Raw genomic sequence first — 21,971 nt, forward strand, 5'->3', positions numbered from 1 at the left:
TAAAGCCACCTTCACATGACACAAAAAATACAATAATAAAGCTTAAATAATTTCACGGTTTAGACTCACTTGTTTTAGTCACTCGCGCGACATGTTTCGGAGAGCCTAAAAATTCGATTAATTACTAAGCTTTTAAGTACATATAAGTGACCATAAGAAATATGTACTAACAAATCCCATAAAGGCGTTGATATTCGGGAATGCGATGGCAAGCAAGATAAGCGCTATCACAAATATAGCTCTGTACATCCGCTCGATACACCAATACTTGTCCGGGTTGTGTTTCACCTTGATGTAGTACCACACCAGGTTAAAGGGGGCCCAAAAATTAAGCGCAAACGTCACATAGAGAACCAGAGCCAAACTGGATTTCAATATGATCGGGTAGCTGAAAAATACGGAAGGCTGATTGAGAAATCAGAAAGTTTAAGTACTTAACAGTACCTACTTTCTGATACCCTTCTGTTACCTTTCTGGTATCAAGATCTACATATATGCTGTAAGACCAAGACTCAAGAGTGTAGGGAGATGTGGGTAAAACACATTTTTAGTATGAGCTAAGATTATGCGACCTGTGGACATAACGAGTTTAGAACGGAATTTAAAGCCTAATTTTTGTTCTTTATGCTTAATTATAGGCATATTGGAACCTACCGTCCTAAAAATTCGTATAAAGTCTTAGAAAAGTCTTAGAAAAATGTATCCAAATTTTAAAGTTAACTTGTAATGTCGACAAAAAAGACTCCGGTGTTACCTAACGTTCTTAACCCATGTTTAATATCCAATCCATCCATGCTGTTGTGTATGTTTTAGCGACTGGGCGGGCGAAGAAAAAGGAATATCTACACCACAAACATTGTATCTTTTAAGATGATTGCAAGAACAACAACGGTTAAAATTACTCACACTTCCCAAGGGAAATTCATGGTGATAGGAGTACGAGCCTCCTCGCCATAACCCCAATAGCCGAAAAATCCAATTGTCCCTACGATGCTAATCACCGCTGTCATCCCTGGAAGAAAAGTAGAACCTAAATTGTACATTTACACCAGCTCGAATAGGCAGATGGGACAATAAAAAAGCCACATTTCTTTAACTTCTAATGCTTGAATAACAAGATTAGTATGTTTATACTTTTTTGTATGATAGTCTGATGAATGATTATAGAGACTGAAGCAGTTCAAAGGAATTCTTTAGAACACCAACACAACCTCATTTTGATTGGACTAGTAAAAGTTTATTGTTCAAACACAAACTGTATTGAAAATTACACCGAGTCATCATACTAAAAAAAAACAACAAGGAATTCTTTTATCTTTTAAACCTTCTCATAACTGTGTTCTATGCAAATAAATTCTTTGAACCTTTAAATCTTTAAAATCTAAAACAAACACGTACATATACATTATATACATATAAATCCAAACAAATTTTTACTAGTTACTTTTTGAACTAGTTAGTATTGTGTTGATGTTAGTAGTTGATGATGAGATCGACGAGTGAAAAGTACAATCTGCAACAAGTACCCAGCCAAAGCTATCTTTTACATAAATCTCAAATGAGTAAGTAGATTTTTACCCGTGCATATCACCAAAGGAAATTTTTTCGGTTCCTTCATATGATTCTCGATCGGAAGCGACATGCCCATGCCTTCCATGCTGAATATACAGACGCCGAGAAACTCGAAGAAGCCCTCTGCGTCCTTGATAAGTGGAAACTCTGTAGGGGACTTGGTGGCAGCTTTCGATCCATAGTATATTGTGGAGAACGCCAAAAGTACTGTTGGAATAATAAATGCGTTAAGTTAATATTTAGCGTAAACTACGTAGATTTATCAAATCAATTATATCCAAGTCAACATTCTAATTAGACAAAGACAATGATTCTAATTTTTGTCCATCCGGGCGTGTGTGTGCACCAGTTTGTGCTTTACTAAACAGGAGGTTGAGGATGCAGGAGGAGATGATTCCAAAAAGTTGGAGTTTTACGAAATTTCACAGGAAATAAGGGAAACTTTTATTATGGAATGAAAAATTTCGATCGATGAGAAGTTTCCGAAATTTTTCCATGTGGGAATTTCGCAATTTTTTTATTTTATTTTATTACTTACTCAATAATATGTTCGCCATGATAGAAAATGGCGCCAAATACTTCAAACTCAAGATCATGGCGATAAGAATACAGGGTATGATCATACAGGCAGTGTAAATGCGTATGCTTGCTTCTCCTACGACCTGAGCTTCTTCTAGAATTTGCTTGATAGCACGAGCAACGATGACCGAGTACACACTACAAGAACCGAAGATGTTTATGCAGAGGGTTGCGTCAACCATGTACCTAGAACAGAGAAGCAAATTAAGGCTACAGTGTAGGCATTAAAGCCCGCCACAGACGGAGCCGTAATATACCGTACCGTAAGATACCGACAGATATCTTAAAGTATAGCTAAGCATCACACGACAACGATGCCAAAATATTATATCGCTCTCTGTCTAGCACCTACATTGTGAGAAAGACGAAATATCCCAAAATATTATGGCTTCGTGTGTGGACTCTTTCAAATAGTACGTAAAAGATATCGTTAGATGCTGTGCAATAAGATATCGTACGATATATTATTCCCAGTCTGTGTCGGGCCACTCGGGCTTAACGCTGTCGAATGCTGATAGCCACCCCGCGACGCTCTACTAGAACGCGGAGCCAGCATTCGTTGGTGGTTTAGACGGTAGTCCTTCCTACTAAATAGTCCGTCATCCCTCCTGGTTCCCCTGAACCAGGTGCCATGTGTAAACACCTTTAAAAAAAGGCATTAACTTAACTTCCTCCAAAACTGGAGAACCGTAATGGTTGTACTATTCAGAAGACAGCTCTTCTATCACTGATTACTGAGATTAAAATAAAGAGAAATATTTAATAGTATTTAAGATTAAAATAAATGACAAGGTTTCCATTCCTTGCTTCATCAATTTAGAACATCACTTCCAAATACCTAACTATATTAGTTACCTGAAGATGTGGCCATATTTAGTTAGTTTTGGGAATGGGCCCGTCTTCAGCGACGCCTCGGCGAGTTCAGGAAACGTGAGACTTGGCAACTGTAGCCGTCCGTACATGAGCTGTGCTGATGACACCAGGATCTGACGAAAATTATGTCGTTTTGAAGCGAAATATTCTTAGGGGCACCGATTTTTTAAAATCTCCCGCGAGCGTCGGCGTCTATAGTCAACTCTATGACTGCTGCTCGGCTTCGGCTGTAGTGCTCCCGGTACTGGTTTTCTACTTATACAAATACAGTACCGGAATCGGGAATACCCGGCTCTCGCCTTACAAACTCATTACCAGGAGCATTCCCTATGCTCGACGCAGCGTTGGCGCAACTACGCTACACTAGTTTCCATAGCGCTGACTGACGAGACGCCGACGGCCCGACGCTCAAAAAACGCTAGTGTGGGGTCTCTCTTAAACCTTATAGCGCCGAGACTCCACAAGTTTACCACTTTGTCTTAACTAACGATTTAATATGCTTTTTAATGTGTCAATAATACAGAGATTTGTCAAATAACTCAAGCTTTCGAAGGTTCTCTTATGTTCTCCGGCTGAAGCATCTTATATAAGGCCTTCTACTATCTTGCCTTTGATTACGGGTTGAAGTTAAAACTTATATTCTGTTTTACAGTTTCAAAAACCGGTTGTGATAAAGAAATCCCCTGTGTATTTATTAAATTTACAATCATCAACGACAATTTGTATCTAATAACTCTTTTTCTGTTGCCTTCAGGTAATGCAACACGGCTCCCTCTCCCTGCAATACATCGCTGCGTTGTGTACTCGTAACGAATGCGTAGGGCACGCATTACACATACGATACTGCATTTAAATCAGGGGGTTTAGATTAAACATTACTTACATACTTACTGTGTATAAGCATCATCCCGGCCAAGATGTTGATCAGAAGCCCAGTGAACAGTCCGCACTTCTTGTAGGCCGCGTGAATGCCGACCACGCCGCCGCCCAGGCATGTCTTGATCAGGTTACCCACCGCTTCGATGAAACTGAAACATTGGTTACCTTCTCCGAATTTTAAATGGAGAATATTTTTGTAACCCGTCTGCTAGGTTGCACGATGAATCAACCTACCACTCAGGTCAATCAATTCCTAAAATGTTTCCACAAATCATTAGTAATTTTGAAGATTTGGACTCAGTCACACCTGACTTCTATATTATGCATGGGCTGCATGGCTTACGATTAAACAATAAATGGAGAATATAGCTATTTTATAATGACGGCTGGTATGGAGTAGGTTTTCTTCAATATCCGTGTTCAATTCTGTCGAAATATCGCGAACAATAAAATATCAGAAATCAGTCCTAAAATTGATCATCCCCGCATTGACAGCTAAGAATTCACCTGTTATTTCAATAGATTTCGTAACTAAAAACTTGTTTTTACTGCTTAGTAGTATCAAAACGTATATATTTACTTGGTGGTTTTTATAGGGCCCGCTTGAAGCCTTGCAGCGGCATAGTCATAGTTTCTAGCCTCTTCTCCTGTTGCTTTGATCACAAAATTTGTACGCGCAGAGCGAGTTGCAGCACTTGCAGCAGGCCTGCTTGCCTCCACCGAATCGTTTTTGGGCTTGCTTGGATCTGCCTGAAGCAAATACTTAGTGGCAACTTTTTCGTTTTTTTTAGAAAATTACTTTCACTTGGGTTCGAAAAAGATGAGAAATCGCAAATAGTGAAGGACTAAGTAGGGCTAGAGAAGAAATATAAAATCGAAATGGTCAGCTCAAAGACGTAAAACCACGTACGTAGTACTACTATTTATTCTGGGTTAAGACGTCTTAGTACTATTTCGATAAGCAAAACACAAAATCAATATGCGTGATCAATTGATCATATTATGATTTAAAAAAAAAAAATCTTTATTTATCAATTAATACAATTTCACAGGCACATCGCAGTGAACCCCGCACTAGGCATGGCCTGTATTTGTTTATATTATTAAAATATCTGGAAACATAATCACAAATGCAAATATGTGTAAACAAATTCAGTTGTGATTACATTTACCATTTACAATAGTTTTCATGCAATAGATGACCTCCACAACTACAGGTTAATATGTAAATCACATCGTGTTTATTTTAATTATATTTAATACTCGTATTTTTTTACAAAATATTGGACAATGATGTGTAGATAAATAAAGATGTTGTGATTGATTGACACTACTGAATTTGACAATGACAGTTGTCTAGCTCATAAGTTCACTGTAACTTCTAATTTTTTATCAAAAAGGTGTTTGTCAGGAATGTCAGGGTTGATGTATTTATTTAATTGACTTTGACATTGTTTTAGATTGATTATATATGCTCTTTGGGCAAGTAGGAATTAAGATCTTTGTCGTTGGGAACTTTTACTTCAAAACTCAAAATATAATTCTCACTGTTGTTTGTCAATGTCATGTAAAATCTTGGATTTTTATCTCAGATCAAGTACGAGTTTTTTTTACTGTGAGATTATTTATCCAGTTATTTTCCAATTTCTTAGTATTTATTTACAAGTGTTAGTAAGTGCTGATGGTGATTGTGAATGGTGGCGTAAAATCTTGGATTTTTATCTCAGATCAAGTACGAGTTTTTTTTTACTGTGAGATTATTTATCCCGTTATTTTCCAATTTCTTAGTATTTATTTACAAGTGTTAGTAAGTGCTGGTGGTGATTGTGAATGGTGGCGTAAAATCTTGGATTTTTATCTCAGATCAAGTACGAGTTTTTTTTTACTGTGAGATTATTTATCCCGTTATTTTCCAATTTCTTAGTATTTATTTACAAGTGTTAGTAAGTGCTGGTGGTGATTGTGAATGGTGGCGTTAGAATTTCTAAGAATAATTAGTTTACACGGTAAGAGATGATTTTTGCAACTGTGCCGAAATTTCGGGAACTCGCCAAAACACTTTTCAATGGGTAGTTTTTATTATGTAAATGACATTAATTACTTATTTATGAAACTGAATCAGAATTTCTAAATGAGTGAGTTAAGTTATTCCCTAGATCAATGACCAATCGAGATGCACGTTGCAAGGAATGCCGTAAATAAGTTTAGTTTCCCTTCTTTGAATAACTGGTAACGAGTCATTTAGAAAGGGCGTCGCTGTAAGATTGACTGATAATACTGACTTAGGATCAAGATTCTAGGAGAGACCAGTGACTAATCAAGACTCATAATTGCATTTATCCCGGTCGACCTAAGTTCAAAAATTCACTTACTAGATGGTATTACAGTGTAAAAAAAAAAAACAATAATTCAGTTAATTATGCGTTGATGTAGACCTAACAAAGAAGCGTCGCGACAGTTACTCCCTCCCTCTTCATAAATACAGTTAATAGAAACAGACGGGTAGCCAATGTCGCGGGTGAGATACTGTCACGGATTTATTTCTGTGGTCACGGCGCTACTTTCTTCTGTACTTACTGGCTAACGGCTCGGCCACGACATTGCGTTACAGTCTGGAAAAAAGGAGTAGAAATTAAAAAATGGCAACACTGTAGCATCGTCCCTTTCAAATCAATCTAAGGAAAACGGGACGACAGTACAGTGTTGCCACTTTTTAATTTCTACTCTTTTTTGCCAGACTGTACTTGCGACGGCGGCGGCGGCAACCATGGAGCGAGACACAGCGATCGGACGTTTCGTTCCCACCTATGGATGCCGCCGCCGCCGTCGCCAGTCGCGCAATGTCGTGACCGAGCCGAGTGCCATGGTGGCGTCATTTTGCAACAATGAGGATCACAGAGTGGGAGATTGGCAGTCTATATTATCCACTTGTCTTTGTCTTGTTGATTCTAGACAGTGCTAGATCCAGATAAAATGTTTATTTTGTCCCAGCTTTCTATAAAGTTTATTAAAGGTGTTTTCTTGGGACCGGAGTGTTGGGAGTTGAAAGTAGCGTTGCAAAAGTTAAGATAGTTCGATCTTAGTTTGATTGAACTAAACTAAAAATAAACTTTTTTATACCTAGCTAACCTAAAAACTGATGCCAAGATATCGGACGGTTTGCGGATAGGAAGCGGATTCGGAGGGACGAGAGCTAGGCGAAAAAAAAGTGTAAGATTTTGCCGTCACAAGCGATAGATGCAAATGTCAAATATTGGCGTCACAAGCCATACTATAAGTAGTGCGATAGATGCAAATGTCAAATACGAGCATGAGCATGAACACTTCACCAGCCTTTCTTACTTCGTTCCAACGAGTGTTCCACGACACTCACCACTTTTTTTAGGGTTACGTACCCAAAGAGTAAAAACGGGGCCCTATTACTAAGACTCCGCTGTCTGTATGTCTCTCTGTCCGTCTGTCACCAGGCTGTATCTCATGAACCGTGATAGCTAGACAGTTAAAATTTTCACAAATGATGTATTTCTGTTCCCGCTATAACAACAAAAACTAAAAACAGAATAGGTAAAATAAATATTATATAACAAACGTGATTTTTTTGCCGTTTTTTGTGTAATGGTACGGAACCCTTCGTTCGCCGACTGACATTATGTAGCTGTATCAAACACTTATGGGACGATTTCAGAATAGAGCAATTTGCAAATATTTATAGGTTGTTTGATTTTTTTCTGACGAGAAACCTGTAGACAAGTAATTGAAAAAACGTAAATTAAAATAATACAGTCAGCAATGTATGTATTACATTGCTTAATTCCTCCATAAAACTGTCGCTCTTGTTTTTATTATAAAACCTGTTGTATGAGTTGTATCCTTACTACATTTCAAACCTATGAATAAATATCTTCCGTACCGCTATTAGCCATCTTCAGCCCGTTTATCCGTTTAAAAGAATTTCATCCAACCAGTTTTATTTTTCCGCACTCCAAGAATTTTCTTTCTCGAACTCATATGACAATCCTTTCATCGCTTGAATTTCAACTCTATCTACGCGCCGAAAGGTCGTATTCTTATTAAAAGATTGTATCGATATAGGAGGTTGCGAATATTATAGTTCGACATGCCAACCCTCTTCGGAGAATCACGTACCGTCGCGACCGCTTCCAAAAATGGCTCGACACCATCGAGTCCCTTGCGATTTCGCCAATTTTATATTGCGGGTGAACAGATTGAGAACCACCACTGCTACATACTGTCTTTCTAACTTAGTAGTGACTGTGGCGCCACATGCAACTGTAAAGTTAGGTTTGTCTTGTGACACCAGTTCTTAGTTTACCACTTTAACTTTGCGGGTGGAGAAATTGTGTACTGTAAGTTTAGCATAGTTTTTTCAGAAGTTTTATATGACAGTGTCGCCGTTCACGAGCGTAGTGTTAATTTTGTAACAGTGTACCCGTTCCTTTCGCGGTCACGGCTTGGACTGTTCCGTGACAGTATTGCCTGGTTAGAAAAGTAGTTGAGGAATGTTGTGTTTCTTAATTAAATATACATATTTAATTTTTTGTTACATTATAATATTTCCATATAAAATTAAACTTCATTAGTATTAAGCTCCATTTAGACGTTTCAATAACTTACATGCAATATTCGATACACTGATAATTCAGTCTCGAATACCGCAATGTAACGATAATCGCTTGCTAATTCTTGAACCGCCTAAATCGGGCTTTAGTTTTAAACATTATTGTTTTTTTTTTTCATTTATAACATAATTTTTGTACTAACGGGGGAACCTCAGAAACTGCTCTGACTAACATTAAGCACATCGGGGCTAGTAGGTGGTGTACGATCAATAGCAATAGGCACAATAGATGACCCACTAAATATAGTTCAACTTCAAACCACATAAAGGGCTACGTGTATTCTAATTTATTCCGGGATTGAGGGCGACTAGATCTAGGGCCAGTGATTTGTGATAAACTATAGTCGGAGTAAGGTAAGAATAAGAAGACAATTTTGACAGATGAATTTAATCTTCAAACACAACATAAAATTTGGCGAACTTTGTTCACGCTTTGTGGAATGGAAACTATAGTTAACGCTATCTCTACTGAGCTCGTTCACTTACCTTACCTTACCTTATGTTGTGTTTTCTTTAATCTTTCATCTTAGCTGAGGCCGGCCGTTTACTGATAGCCTTCTTCATATAATTATATAAGAACACTTTTAACACCTTTGTAAAATACCATGGTTGCATGGAATAAATTATTAAGATTATGATTAGGGGTAAATTCATAAGGGACGCACTACTAAGTATAATTAATGCACTGCATGGAACAGCTGCCCTGTCACTTCGCACGCGTTATATACGCACCTTAATCTCTTGTCTTCCTAACCGATCTTATTCGATGCGATAAGGATCTTGACCGAAATTTTAGTCATCTCTTTGCATTTCACGGTAAATTTTCATATTTAACGTCAGTCATTGTCGCACGTCGCACATAATGCCAAGATACTGTTCGCTTGAAAGCGGGATTCCACCAGTGTGCGGCACGAGCGTATTCAGTACAAAAAAGCTTGTGCCGCACAGTGCCGCACACTGGCGGAATCCCGCCTTTAGCTTATTCGCCCGTAGTCGGCAAGTGATTGTAATATCCGCCAACGCTACTTCCATACTTAGTACCGATTTCGAACTATGTGATACGAATACGAATGCATTGAGACGCTAACCCAGCCTTTACATTAAGTTTCTTTCGCAATCGCTATATTTCACCTTCCAATTGGCTATGATTGGAAAATGAAACCATTTACTGTTCTTTGCTAAAACTAGGTATAAACATTCGTCAGCACCATACCTGACGACCTTTAATTAACTAACAGTTTCGTGAATATAAACAAACTTGTATTTTCACAGTATATTTTTCGATAGGGATGTTCACTGTATTTAAAATAAATAAATTCACATCACGAACGAAAAGAAGCACAAGAAAAATATGAGAAAAACGTAGAAAGCAGTAATTTTTAGGGTTCCGTACATCAAAAGGAAAAAACGGAACCCTTATAGGATCACTCGTGCGTCTGTCTGTCTGTCTGTCCGTCTGTCACAGCCTATTTTCTCCAAAACTACTGGACCAATTAAGTTGAAATTTGCTGTATGAAAATGTCCGTCTGTAGAAAAAGGGAATAAATTAAAAAAAAACCGGCCAAGTGCGAGTCGGAATTGCGCACGAAGGGTTCCGTACCATTACGAAAAAAAACACGTTTGTTGTATGGGAGCCCCATTTAAATATTTATATTATTCTGTTTTTAGTATTTGTTGTTATAGCGGCAACAGAAATACATCATCTGTGAAAATTTCAACTGTCTAGCTGTCACGGTTCATGAGATACAGCCTGGTGACAGACAGACGGACAGCGGAGTCTTAGTAATAGGGTTCCGTTTTTACCCTTTGGGTACGGAACCCTAAAAAACGCATTTAACCAATTTGCAAGACCGAAGTGATCTCATAAGAGCTCTGCGAACAGTTTTGTGCGGAGCTCTAAAAATGTAGGTGCGAAGGATGGTCCTCTTATCATAAAGTGCTCCCATAGAAAATTTTAACCTCGCGCCTGACAAAGTGGGTTTACCAGATACATCTAGATCAAGACGGGCATGTTTTTTCAACCAAAAAAAAACGAGAGAAAATCTACTAGCAAGAAGAAGCTATGTCTAAGATCGGTAAGCTCTACCCTACCGTATAAAAAGGTATGAAAACTTACCGAACCATATTGAATAGGACTATTTATTTAAACGGGCTATAAGTTCTTCTTTTCGAAACTTTAGAAGCGAATTTAAAATCTTGAACTTATTAGAAACTTTGCTTTTAGAAAGGTAACTTCTTATTTGAGTGGAAACTTTAACTTAAATCATATTACGGCGTAAAATAACTATGATTTCTAACTTAACTTTGCCGGTGTCAAGATATCTCTGTTCTTTAAAAAACTTATCAGACGAAATGTAGCTTTTTAGTAAAGGCTATACCAGTAATCATTGCGATCTAACTCTTTCAATAATTATGGCATTAATTAAAATACCATTACATTTCTATTGACAATGTAAGTAGGAAGTGATAGGAATGAAATGAAAACATGAAAATCTGAATGAAATGAGGAAATGACAATAGGTACATGCCGCACATACATAAATCTCGACTTCTAGAAAGTCATCATCAAAATAGGTGGAAAACGGCGAAATGCTAATTTTTAAAATACGAGCGATATAAATTGTGTGTGACCACTTGTTTTAAATTCTATTAGTTGGATATATTATTGAACAAAATACACGAAATCCATCAGTCGAAATTCAAAAATCGGCCCCCTGACCTGCTTACAATAATATGCATGTTTACGGTTCAGCAAGCCGTATACAGATATAAACACTAAAAAATTCCGTTCATGCGTACCAACATAACAGGGAAAACAGATCGTAATTTTTATAAGGGGTAGCCGTCACGACAACGTCACACTACTGATCCGAAATGACGCAAATCCCTAGAATTTAAACACGCATATATCTTTTCAGCGACTCGGTACTATCATATGCGACGCGCGTTAAGCCGTTATTTTTGGCCGGGAAACATTGCGTGACATCCCTACCAAACGACATTGAGGTGTTTTTGCGAAACAAAACACGCAGTTTGAAAATGGTCCTTAGGAACGCATGAGAGGAAAACGCAAATAACGTCTGCTTCGTAATGTTATCCCGGAATTCGTAATGTTATCCTGTATGTTGAAAGTTACGAACACTATCAATATTATCTAATAGAAGATAGCCGAGTATTGGGACTAAGACCTGTTTGTATATTACATTTAATTATTATTTATAAACTGAAATAGATATCATACACTAAAAAAATAGTGACCAAGTCCACCGATGGCCGACTGGACGCACGCAGTGGACTTGGTCACTTTTTCTTTAGTGTAAGAACTGTATGATATATATTTATTTCACTTTATAATTTATATATAATAGTGTGACTACTTCAAAAATATTCCATAAAATAATTTGATTTGTTCCCTAGTTTAATTATTATTTTATGTTCAAAAAAAAGTGTTAATGCAAAAGGACTTGATGCCATAGAGCATTTTCTAGGGGCTGTTTTTCTCCAAAGGTCAGCCGACATCCGATATCGAATCAGACAATGTAAAAACGCTCTTATTGAAAACATATTAAGGCTCACCAATGGTCAGTTAAGTGTTGTCGTTAGTACATATAGTCTGTGCTGTGAGTATTGCTATACGAAATATCCATTGGCAATGACTATATTTAACCGATCGGCAGCATGATACGTTTTTGGTATATACCATTTTTACACCATGACCCGCATACAACAATTAACGTTCAATAAAACTCTGATACCGCCGACAGCGTGTCTCAAACTTTGTGGAATTGGAAGAACTTTTAAAGTTTCCTCCAGTAATTTTTAGTTGCCATAAGTAAATTGCATTACGAATATAGGTATTGTTATGTTAAAAAATATGAGCACAAAGTGTATGTATGTCCCTATCTTTTGTCTTAATTTCGCCTATTGATACAAAAATTACAGATTCAATCAAAATTAATCAAAATCCCATAAAATTGGTGTGTAATGTGAACTTCTTCGTCGACGACCTACACTTTCCGTAAAAGAGAGCCCTTGGTCGTCACCGTCAGTTTCAAGGTGAGCACTTAAATGCGGTCGGTCTATCTGCAAAAGTGCATAAGTGCATAGCCACTTTATGAATGAATTCCATTCATAATGTGTCCATGTAATTTTGCAGCTCGCTACCTTAAACTCCGTCCTGCCGATTTTAATCTGTCAATTTATGGACTTGTAGATATAATCAGCACACACAATTGTATTGGACGTGTTGCGATGTATATAGTGGCCACAGGCTGTTTTATTTGTGGGTTTGAGCATCGCAGCCCGCTAAACGCAAATGAAGCCGATGATTGATCGGTGCGGCGCGCGCGCAACGCCACTGTACGGCGCATCGCGCGAACACAATTGTACAAACTACATGTGTAAACATAAATACATCTATCTCTTTCAGTTGCTCTGAGATTGTTATTTTACTCTAGTGGCTAGGGCCTAGCCCAGTATTAACTATTTATTTAAACGACCATAGATACTTCTAAATTCCGTTAAATATCTAAACAGGCACCTCACTGGTTGGTCTGTGCTGTGAGGCACCTAGTCATACTTTTAGGAAACCCTAAATATGCCCCGTTTTGTCCGCCATATTTAAATTTCGTACACTTTTTGCAACAACAATGAGAGCACTGCCTTTTGTCCGCTGGTCACGCTACGGTTCTTTATTAGTTTCCTGAAAAGGCTCTTTGTGTCTAGAATATGCTAAGTAATAGCATAGCGTACCTAGGTAAAGACTTACAAGCTTTGAACATTCGTTAGGCATCCCGGGGTTTATTTGGATTGCTTATTCTTCAAAATACCTATGTAGAATTAATATAAGACGTCAGACAATCCGGAGTTTCATACTTAATACAGGATAAATAATAAATAGACTGGAAAACCAATTTTTCAATAGAAATGGGCGCAAAATTCAAATTTTGTATGGGAGATCCAATTTTCGCTCCTATATTTTTCGGATCTGCCACCCTTTTCTACTAACAGAACTGGCTTGCCAGACTATAAAATAAAAGTTCTGTTTTAGTGAAAATAAAACGCAAGATTTAACCGCTCAGCAATTCGGTGGGAAACGAATACTATACACTCTTAATTCCGACTAGGTACACAAAATTCAACATGACTGCAGAGAGTACAGTCATATAACTAAAACTTAATTATTTAACCGCTCAATACCCAACAATGATTCCACCACAAAAGACTTCCATATTCAAATACAAATTAATATTCCAAGTTCGGATAATCGAAGTTAATAAACGGCCAAGAACCCCCCTTTCCCGGCACCCGGCAACTTTCCCGTCCTTTGACCGTACTCAGTAAATAGTTTCTTGGGAACTACCGCCATTTAACTAAATAAAGGAGTGTGGAGCAGATAAATCGAATAGTTTATTGCAATTGAGAACTTGAATGGAACGTTTTTGAAAAGTTTGTTTAATGGCCATGGTATAATGTGTATGCAGTGTGATATTGACATTGTGGGAGAGGGTTGAAAAGATTGGAACTTGGCACCACCGCACCACACGTTGGTACCTAATCGTAAGCACATTTGCCAAAACTTTGTGTGGAAAAGTTTGACAGTTCTTTTTGTGATGATATAACATTTGTCAATCCGTCAGATGCAGTCGGTGCATCTGCCCTAACCACAAAAAAAGAAAAATGATTTTTCTTTTCTGTAGCCCTAATAACTCTGTGACTAATTCAGTGTAGGAAACGTAGGTACAGTCAGCAGCAGAAGTTTCTAAGCGGGCGAGGTGTTCAAAATAAGAGCGTATTAGGGTAATTTTGAACACCTCGCCCGCTTAGCAACCTGCTGATAACTCTACAATGATTTTTCGAAAAGTTCTATATGATGATTTTAGTGTGATATTATGCTCAAATTGAATGATTGCTATAAGACTTTCTCCATGCGCTAAACCACTTACTCTAGCGGCTGTTACTGATTCAACGCAGACGAAGTCGCGGGCAAAAGCTAGTTCTAAATAAGTTTTGAACTCTAATGGAAATGTGGGGCATTTTCTATGAAAAGGGACCTTATTGTCGGTGGCGCCTACGCCGCACAGCGTCGCGCGGCATTGCATTTGTATCGGAGCATCGTTTATAATAGCGTAAGCGCCATCGACAATAAGGTCCCTTTTTATAGAAAATACCACATGTAGTGTTCAGTTCTAAATCAAAAGTTCTAGAATATCTCTGTACATACACGTACAGATCTTAAGACGAAACTTGAGTTTTGAGCTCTTATGGGGTTAAAATGGTTTCAACTACAAGTGTTTTATACCTTCAGCATATTACTTCTCTAAACCTTGAAAGCTTTCCAATATATCTCGAAGGGGCAATATGAATACCCTACAGCCAACATATTTTACGCAGGCCATTATGAAGTGATATATTTTGTATAATAGTTTCCTTTATACTGTGTTGCCGGCGATTTCACGCCCATTTTAGGTGTCGTCGACTTAATTTATTTACCCGGTGGAATAAAATCGATGCTCATCCCTGGTGCGCCGGGTGCGGGCCAGCCAATTTAAAAGTGCTTGTTGCTAGGCCTATTTGAATAAAGAATATTTTGACTCTTTACTCTTGACCCCAACCCCATCCTGCGCTCTATTGCGGACAGGTTTGACTGTCCATATTTGAGGCACTGCTGTGAGATGCATGTTTCTTGCAGCCCCTATTTTGTTTAACTTTATTATTATGTATTAACTATGTACTAACATTAGGGATAAGAATTAATATTGTATACTAACAAATTTTACGAGTCATGTTACTTGAAATAAATAAAATTTATTTATTATTATTTATAGATTGGATATTAGGGCAGGTTTGTTGTTATATGCTAAAAAACTATTAACTAAAACTATATTATTATTTATTTGAAACTTTATTGTACATCAAAAAAAAGAACAAGTATTTCATGATATTAGAAAAAATTCGCCGCCCCCTACCCTCCGCTATAAAATTTGTAACCCGTATTGGATTTTACGACCCGTACTACGACTTAAGGACCTTCTGCGACTCTGTAGACGCTCTAACTAGGTTGAAAAACTGTGTTTTAGCGTTACGTACCCAAGGGGTAAAAACGGGACCTTATTACTAAGACTCCACTGTCTGTCTGTCACCAGGCAGACAGAGAGAGGCTGGGTGTCTCATGAACCGCCGTTATCACGGCGGCTAGACAGTTGAAATTTTCACAGAAGATGTATTTCTGTTGCCGCTCGATAACTAACCGACTGCGATATAGGGTCATTGCGCTAGTTTCCGTCCATGCTCTAGTTTTCGTCCACTTGACGGATTAGCAAATAATACATTTCATTTTTAATTCGCTACTTGCAAAATATATTTTTCATGTAGATAGATATATTGTTTAGACAGTAAGGATTGCAATAAATCCAAATTTGTGCAGCAATGTATGTTTATATTCAAATTTAGTCTAGTGGACGAAAACTAGAGCCGGACGAAAACTAGCGCAATTGAGGTTTGAAAAACATATACTTAACACAGTTCGAAATTGCTTTTACAGGCTAAAACTACTTTATAAAATAAGATATTTCCTTAGTGTTGAGCTTAGGGTGCGGTTATGCGATGCACTTGTCCTCTCACGGTTTGATTACTGTGACACAGTATATGGGCAACGCCTCCTGGCGAGTACCTAGAGGTTAATACAGAGAGTCCAAAATGCCTGTGCGCGCTTTTGTTTTGATATCCCTTCACGCTCGCATGTGACACCCTACTTGAATAAAAGCCACATTATGAAAATGTCTACGCGTCAAAAGGTCCATTTAGCGTCGCTTATGTTTGGAATTGTGCACTACCAGATGCCTTCGTACCTTTACAATAAGCTAACCTGGGCTCATAACGCCAGACCCTCAGAGGTCAGATCATCCAGGTATCTGCAACTTGTTTGCCCTCCTCACCATTCAGCGGCCTTTCGTGGCAGTTTTCGGTACGCTGCCACGAAGTGTTGGAATGACCTGCCTCCACCAATCCGTTCGCTGAAGTCGTTAATCGGCTTCAAATCAAAATGTCGTTCACACTTATTACAAGCACAGGTCGAAGCGTCAGTGCAATATGAGTGACACACGTACACGTGCACGTGCATTTTATTGTTTGCTGGCTGAAATGATCAGCTAGAGTTGTCATTATCTGTTTTGTGGCTAGCTTTAAGTTTTTAGGTTACAGTTTTAATTCAAATTTATTTATTTTTTGTAAATTTTTTGTAAGCTTTTTTTCTGTCTTTTATATATACTTAATTCATTGTGCATTTTATATTTCATTATTGTTCTTATTTTTTCTCTTTTGTTGTTTAGTATGTATAGATTTTTTTTGTGGTAGTTACTTACTTTTTTGTCTGTGTTTTTTGTTTGTGTCGTTGGCGTATGTGTCGCCACCAACTCATAGTTTTAAGTCAGGTCCCCACTGAAAACCAGCGCCGCGGATTACCGCGGCATTATGCTGAGTGGGGTCCTATTTTAGCGTCCAATGTTTTTTGTCTGTATGTGTCCTTTTTTTCATATATGTAATCTGTTGTGGCGTTAAATAAATGTATTTTCTTTCTTCTTTCTTTCAATGACCCTACAATATCAATGATTTACATAAGAATACATATTATTTAGCCGTTTCTCGTGACATTTAGTTAGAAATAATCACTGTCGTATTACGTCAAACATATCGGATTACACAGCATAGATCAATACAGAGAGGTCCATGGTCCCTAGATTCTTTAATCTGGGTATTTAGTTATAATTCTAACTAATTGATTGTTTGTCAGATTAGTTAGTCATGGGCCGAATAAAAATCGCATAAAAACATAATTTTCCGTGTGGTTTTAATAAGCCTCCTGAATTCTATAGAAAAAAAAACTGCTAGTTAGACAAAGAAAAGTCTGCAACGATTTTGATAGCATACGTAGTGCAAGTGTTAATTATACGTCATAATTTCATAGAAGTTTGACGTTTAAAATAGCACTTGCACTGCGAATGCTATCAAAATCGTTGCAGACTTTTCTTGGTCTAACTCTAAAATCGGTATAGAACACCATTCGGTTACTCTTTTGATAAATGTTATAACGGAACAATGCATTAAAGTATGTGATCTGTTTGTCAAACTTACGAGTAACTCAAATATGCTCCCCGTTGACCATGCAAGCACTCAAGCAACCGAACCAAACAGATGTCAATGAGCCACAACGTAGCCCCGTATGAAACGCTACCTCTGTTTGCTAAGCTGGGCATTAGGATAAAATTTCATTCGGCATTCCAACATTTACTATTGATTAGGTATTTATAAACCGATAGAAAAATGATACTTTTAATGCGGTTGAACACGACGATTTATAGCGTGTTATGACTGCTATTACAACAAATATTAACATAAATAAAAGTTTAACGTGTGAAAATGTAATAAAACTATGAAAACGGATTATATCGCGTATATTGAATTTATAATACATCCCGACGTTTCGAACTCTTTACAGCGTTCGTGGTCAACGGGTGACTGAGGAAAAATTATAAAGTGCAAAAATACCCACATACTAAAATAATGAACAATCATAGACTACAAACTTTAAGGCTGGTTGTACATGCAAAATCGGTTAATAAGGCTAGTTATACACTATAATTATTTTTCAAGTAGATATATATATATATACGCGATACATAAAAACTATGCCGGCTCCAACCCTACACCACGGACCCGAGAAGATTTAATTCCCTCCTAAATTGTAGGAGGGTATCCCAATATGGGACCGGCAACAAACTCGGCGGGACACATCTTTTCAAAACAGAGGAGGAGGAGGGAGTTTGTTGCCGGTCCCATATTGGGATACCCTCCTACAATTTAGGAGGGAATTAAATCTTCTCGGGTCCGTGGTGTAGGGTTGGAGCCGGCATAGTTTTTATCGCGTATATATCGCGGTTTTTGTCGGAGCGTGACTCCAGAAGGACACATTGCAGCGTTACATTTCAGTTTTAGACGCCTGTATACAATCGATTAGCAAAGTGTTGCTATGTATTACTTAGTTGATAATGTAATTTATCGAGTTATGTAGAGAGTAACGCCATCTATTGGCATTCTTGTTGAAATAAGATTAGGTACAGGCTTCGGAACGTCAAGTGGTTTAACTTGCGTGAAGTTAGGTACGAGTTGGCAGTTTTGTTGGTAACTGGTCAAGTAAGTTGGCCTACATTCATTTTGGTGGGAGCGATTAGGCTCCGCCGCTCCGCGGCATTCATTCGAAGATTCTCGATCGGACCGTGCTAGATATCGGACGTTAACCAACCTCGTGCCTAAACTCACTACGTTCCTGAAGGCTTATACCTGAAGGATTATTTTGAAAGCTTATAGATTCCAACATTATTTAATCATTTAGCTAAGTGTTTTATCCCGAGTGTTAATTTGATTTCTTATGAGTCATTAGAGGTTTACTATTGTAAAAATTAGAAAATAAGTGTTGTTTTGAAAAGATGTGTCCCGCCGAGTTTGTTGCCGGTCCCATATAGGGTTAAATCTTCTCGGGTCAAGAGGTGTACGGTTGGAACCGGAATAGCTTTGTTTGACGTTCATAATCGCATTGTAATATGCCTACCTACTTGAATCAAGAATTGAACGTTTCGTGATTTTTCTATTTTTTATTAAATCGATTTCCGTTGCTAGTGTGACGAGTTATTTTATCATTTAGTACGAAAGTATAGTAGGCACTAGGTTGATGAGTCCGTAGTATTATTTCATACACTGGTAGCAGTGGTAGCATACTATTTAGCTGTGTAGGCATACATCGATGTACTGCGCCCACTACCGCCACCGCTATAGGCCACCACACGCCCCCCAATTATCCCCGTCATCAGAGCGTGGGATAAAAGAGCATCATGTATTGCTTGCACAGCCACGTGGGATCGTGGTGTACTCGTATTTCCGGATTGTATTCGGGGACTTACATGCCTAATCTGGACACGTGGTAATGGTAAGCTCACGTGTCTGACCTACATTGAAAGGTGAGTGAAGTTCATTGTTATTTGGTGTGAATAATTGTGAATTATGATTAAGGCAGTCAACCAGAGCCGTCGTAACGTGACCCTATCTCTGATATCACCACGTTTCTTTGTTGTTGATTTGTAATCCGTTAAAATTAGAGCGATCACGTGTTATTTTGTTGTAATATCATTACGTTTAATTACAATCAAGCATCAACTATCACGACATGTTATTATTTCTTCGCTCAATTGTGATTATTGTAAATCTACCCTCTAATTTTAATTTTCTTGAAAATAAAATTGTCGATAGAAAATAATCCTGCCGATTCGCCAATGCATAAAGTTATGACATTCTTGTTATGTAATGTTTTGTAGTTACTAAATTGCAACCAATTATTGCCCGTAATGCCGTGATAGACACAAATCGTGTAGATTATGAAAACATGAGCTACGCGTTTGAAAATTAATGTTACAGTGTGGTGCAGCCTGAGCAGAGACAACTTACAGACGCCATCACGCCTGTAACACATGACTGAAGCTGCTGTGCAGTATCTTCTGTGCTGGAGCATTGGAAATAAAAGGACAGGTTTCGTTCCTATTCTTTATTGGTGGATTTTATTTTGAGTTTAATGGCTAAGCATAACAGTCGACCTTGACTAATTAGCTGTCTCTGAATTGGTATTGAATTAGTATTCTTTTTAAAGCCGTTTTACTCATTTTGAATGCGTGTTTGTTAATAAAGCACATTAATTGAAGTTTAAATTTTAATCTGACATATGAAGTCCCGTATCCATTAGTAACTTGTCTATTGTTTCCGCTACTAGAGCATTTCACAAACCTTGGAGTTTAACCTGCATACACGATAAACCTGATACCGTGCTAATGATGATTTCAGTAACAGCCAGCTATGAAAAACCACATCGTGCATCTCGCCATCTGCCGCAGCAACGGCAACTGCAAGGCGGAGAGCATCTGCCTTCGTGATTGGACCTTTGAGTTGGACGTGTGCATCATACCTACTGTATTAAGCTGGTGAGCAGTTCCCATTTCGTTGGGTTTATTTTGAGAAGTTTTACTTCTGTTGAGAACTCATGTTCAGCTCATGTTAAAACTAAAGTAAAAAGCGATCATGTGATTTTAATCAATAATGTTCAATTTTAGTCGGTTAGTAGATCAAAAATATACTGACACCGATTTGAATTTAAAATACCCGCATTATCGAAATAGAAAAATGCCTGAGCAACAGGTACAGGTTGCCATAAGTTGGATATTAATGATGCTGATGGTGCCATTATTCTGAGTAACATGATTGTAACGCTTGTTTTTATTTCCTTTTTTTTTTTGGGATTAACTGTTAACATGTTATTTTGCTTTCTACGGACTGAAAGCTTGTACTTTCGAAGGACTGAGAGTACGCCCGATGGACTGGGCACTACTGTTTTGCTTTCGATGGACTGAAAGCAGCCCGATGGACTGGGCTCTACTATTTTGCTTTCGATGGACTGAAGGCAGCCCGATGGACTGGGCATTACTGTTATTTTGCTTTCGATGGACTGAAGGCAGCCCGATGGACTGGGTACTCACTTACTGTTTTGCTTTCGATGGACTGAAGGCAGCCCGATGGACTGGGCACTCACTTACTGTTTTGCTTTCGATGAACTGAAGGCATGCTCGATGGACTGGGCATTGTCTAATAATGCATCAGAAGTTCCGGAGCATGTAAGAGGTGCAAGTGGTCTGCTTTTTATGTGCAGTATACTCTTTGCGAGGAGTAGCACTTACGCGGCTGAGATGGTTAACTTCTGATGAGTTGTTAGATTGTAGCAAGCCGATGGACTGGCGCATCATCCGTAGTCATATGTAGAGTCATATGTAGAGTCATATGTAGAGTCATATGTAGAGTCATATGTAGAGTCATATGTAGAGTCATATGTAGAGTCATATGTAGAGTCATATGTAGAGTCATATGTAGAGTCATATGTAGAGTCATATGTAGAGTCATATGTAGAGTCATATGTAGAGTCATATGTAGAGTCATATGTAGAGTCATATGTAGAGTCATATGTAGAGTCATATGTAGAGTCATATGTAGAGTCATATGTAGAGTCATATGTAGAGTCATATGTAGAGTCATATGTAGAGTCATATGTAGAGTCATATGTAGAGTCATACCTTGATTTTGTTTGATGACAAATGAGACCGAAATTGTTGGTCAGGAATGACCGAGCGATTGAAATACTCTGCTGTGCGTTTTGTTTCAGAATCAAATGCATACACCCACACACGAGGACGTGTGTACCGCAGGATGGCCGTGTCGGAGCGTGACTCCAGAAGGACACATTGCAGCGTTACATTTCAGTTTTAGACGCCTGTATACAATCGATTAGCAAAGTGTTGCTATGTATTACTTAGTTGATAATGTAATTTATCGAGTTATG

At 38.1% G+C, this 21,971-nt stretch overlaps 2 protein-coding genes across 2 annotated transcripts in view; one reads left to right on the forward strand and one right to left on the reverse strand.

Moving 5' to 3' along the window:
* Positions 1-21,971, forward strand: part of LOC134744385 (caskin-2) — a 394,551-nt gene that overhangs the window by 53,078 nt on the left and 319,502 nt on the right. The gene's annotated exons all lie outside the window — the stretch shown is intronic.
* Positions 903-21,381, reverse strand: LOC134743960 (proton-coupled amino acid transporter-like protein pathetic). The gene is made up of 7 exons (XM_063677591.1): positions 21,316-21,381; positions 4,484-4,653; positions 3,908-4,052; positions 3,007-3,137; positions 2,111-2,337; positions 1,579-1,779; positions 903-1,012 (listed from the first exon to the last, which is right to left on the reverse strand). Exons 1-7 carry the CDS (start codon positions 21,379-21,381, stop codon positions 903-905), a joined length of 1,050 nt encoding a protein of 349 aa, XP_063533661.1.

The sequence above is a fragment of the Cydia strobilella genome, chromosome 9 (genome assembly GCF_947568885.1).
Source record: "Cydia strobilella chromosome 9, ilCydStro3.1, whole genome shotgun sequence".
NCBI classification, from domain to species: Eukaryota; Metazoa; Arthropoda; class Insecta; order Lepidoptera; family Tortricidae; genus Cydia; species Cydia strobilella.

Bases quoted from the DNA above. Each gene is read 5' to 3' on its own strand.
- LOC134743960 (XM_063677591.1), bottom strand. From the start codon at position 21,381: ATGATGCGCCAGTCCATCGGCTTGCTACAATCTAACAACTCATCAGAA. The intron at 3,138-3,907 runs GTAAGTAATGTT...AATTTTCGTCAG, and splicing joins TGCTTATACACAGTAAGTAT to ATCCTGGTGTCATCAGCACA. The intron at 1,013-1,578 runs GTAAAAATCTAC...CTTTTCTTCCAG, and splicing joins TCCTTTGGTGATATGCACGG to GGATGACAGCGGTGATTAGC.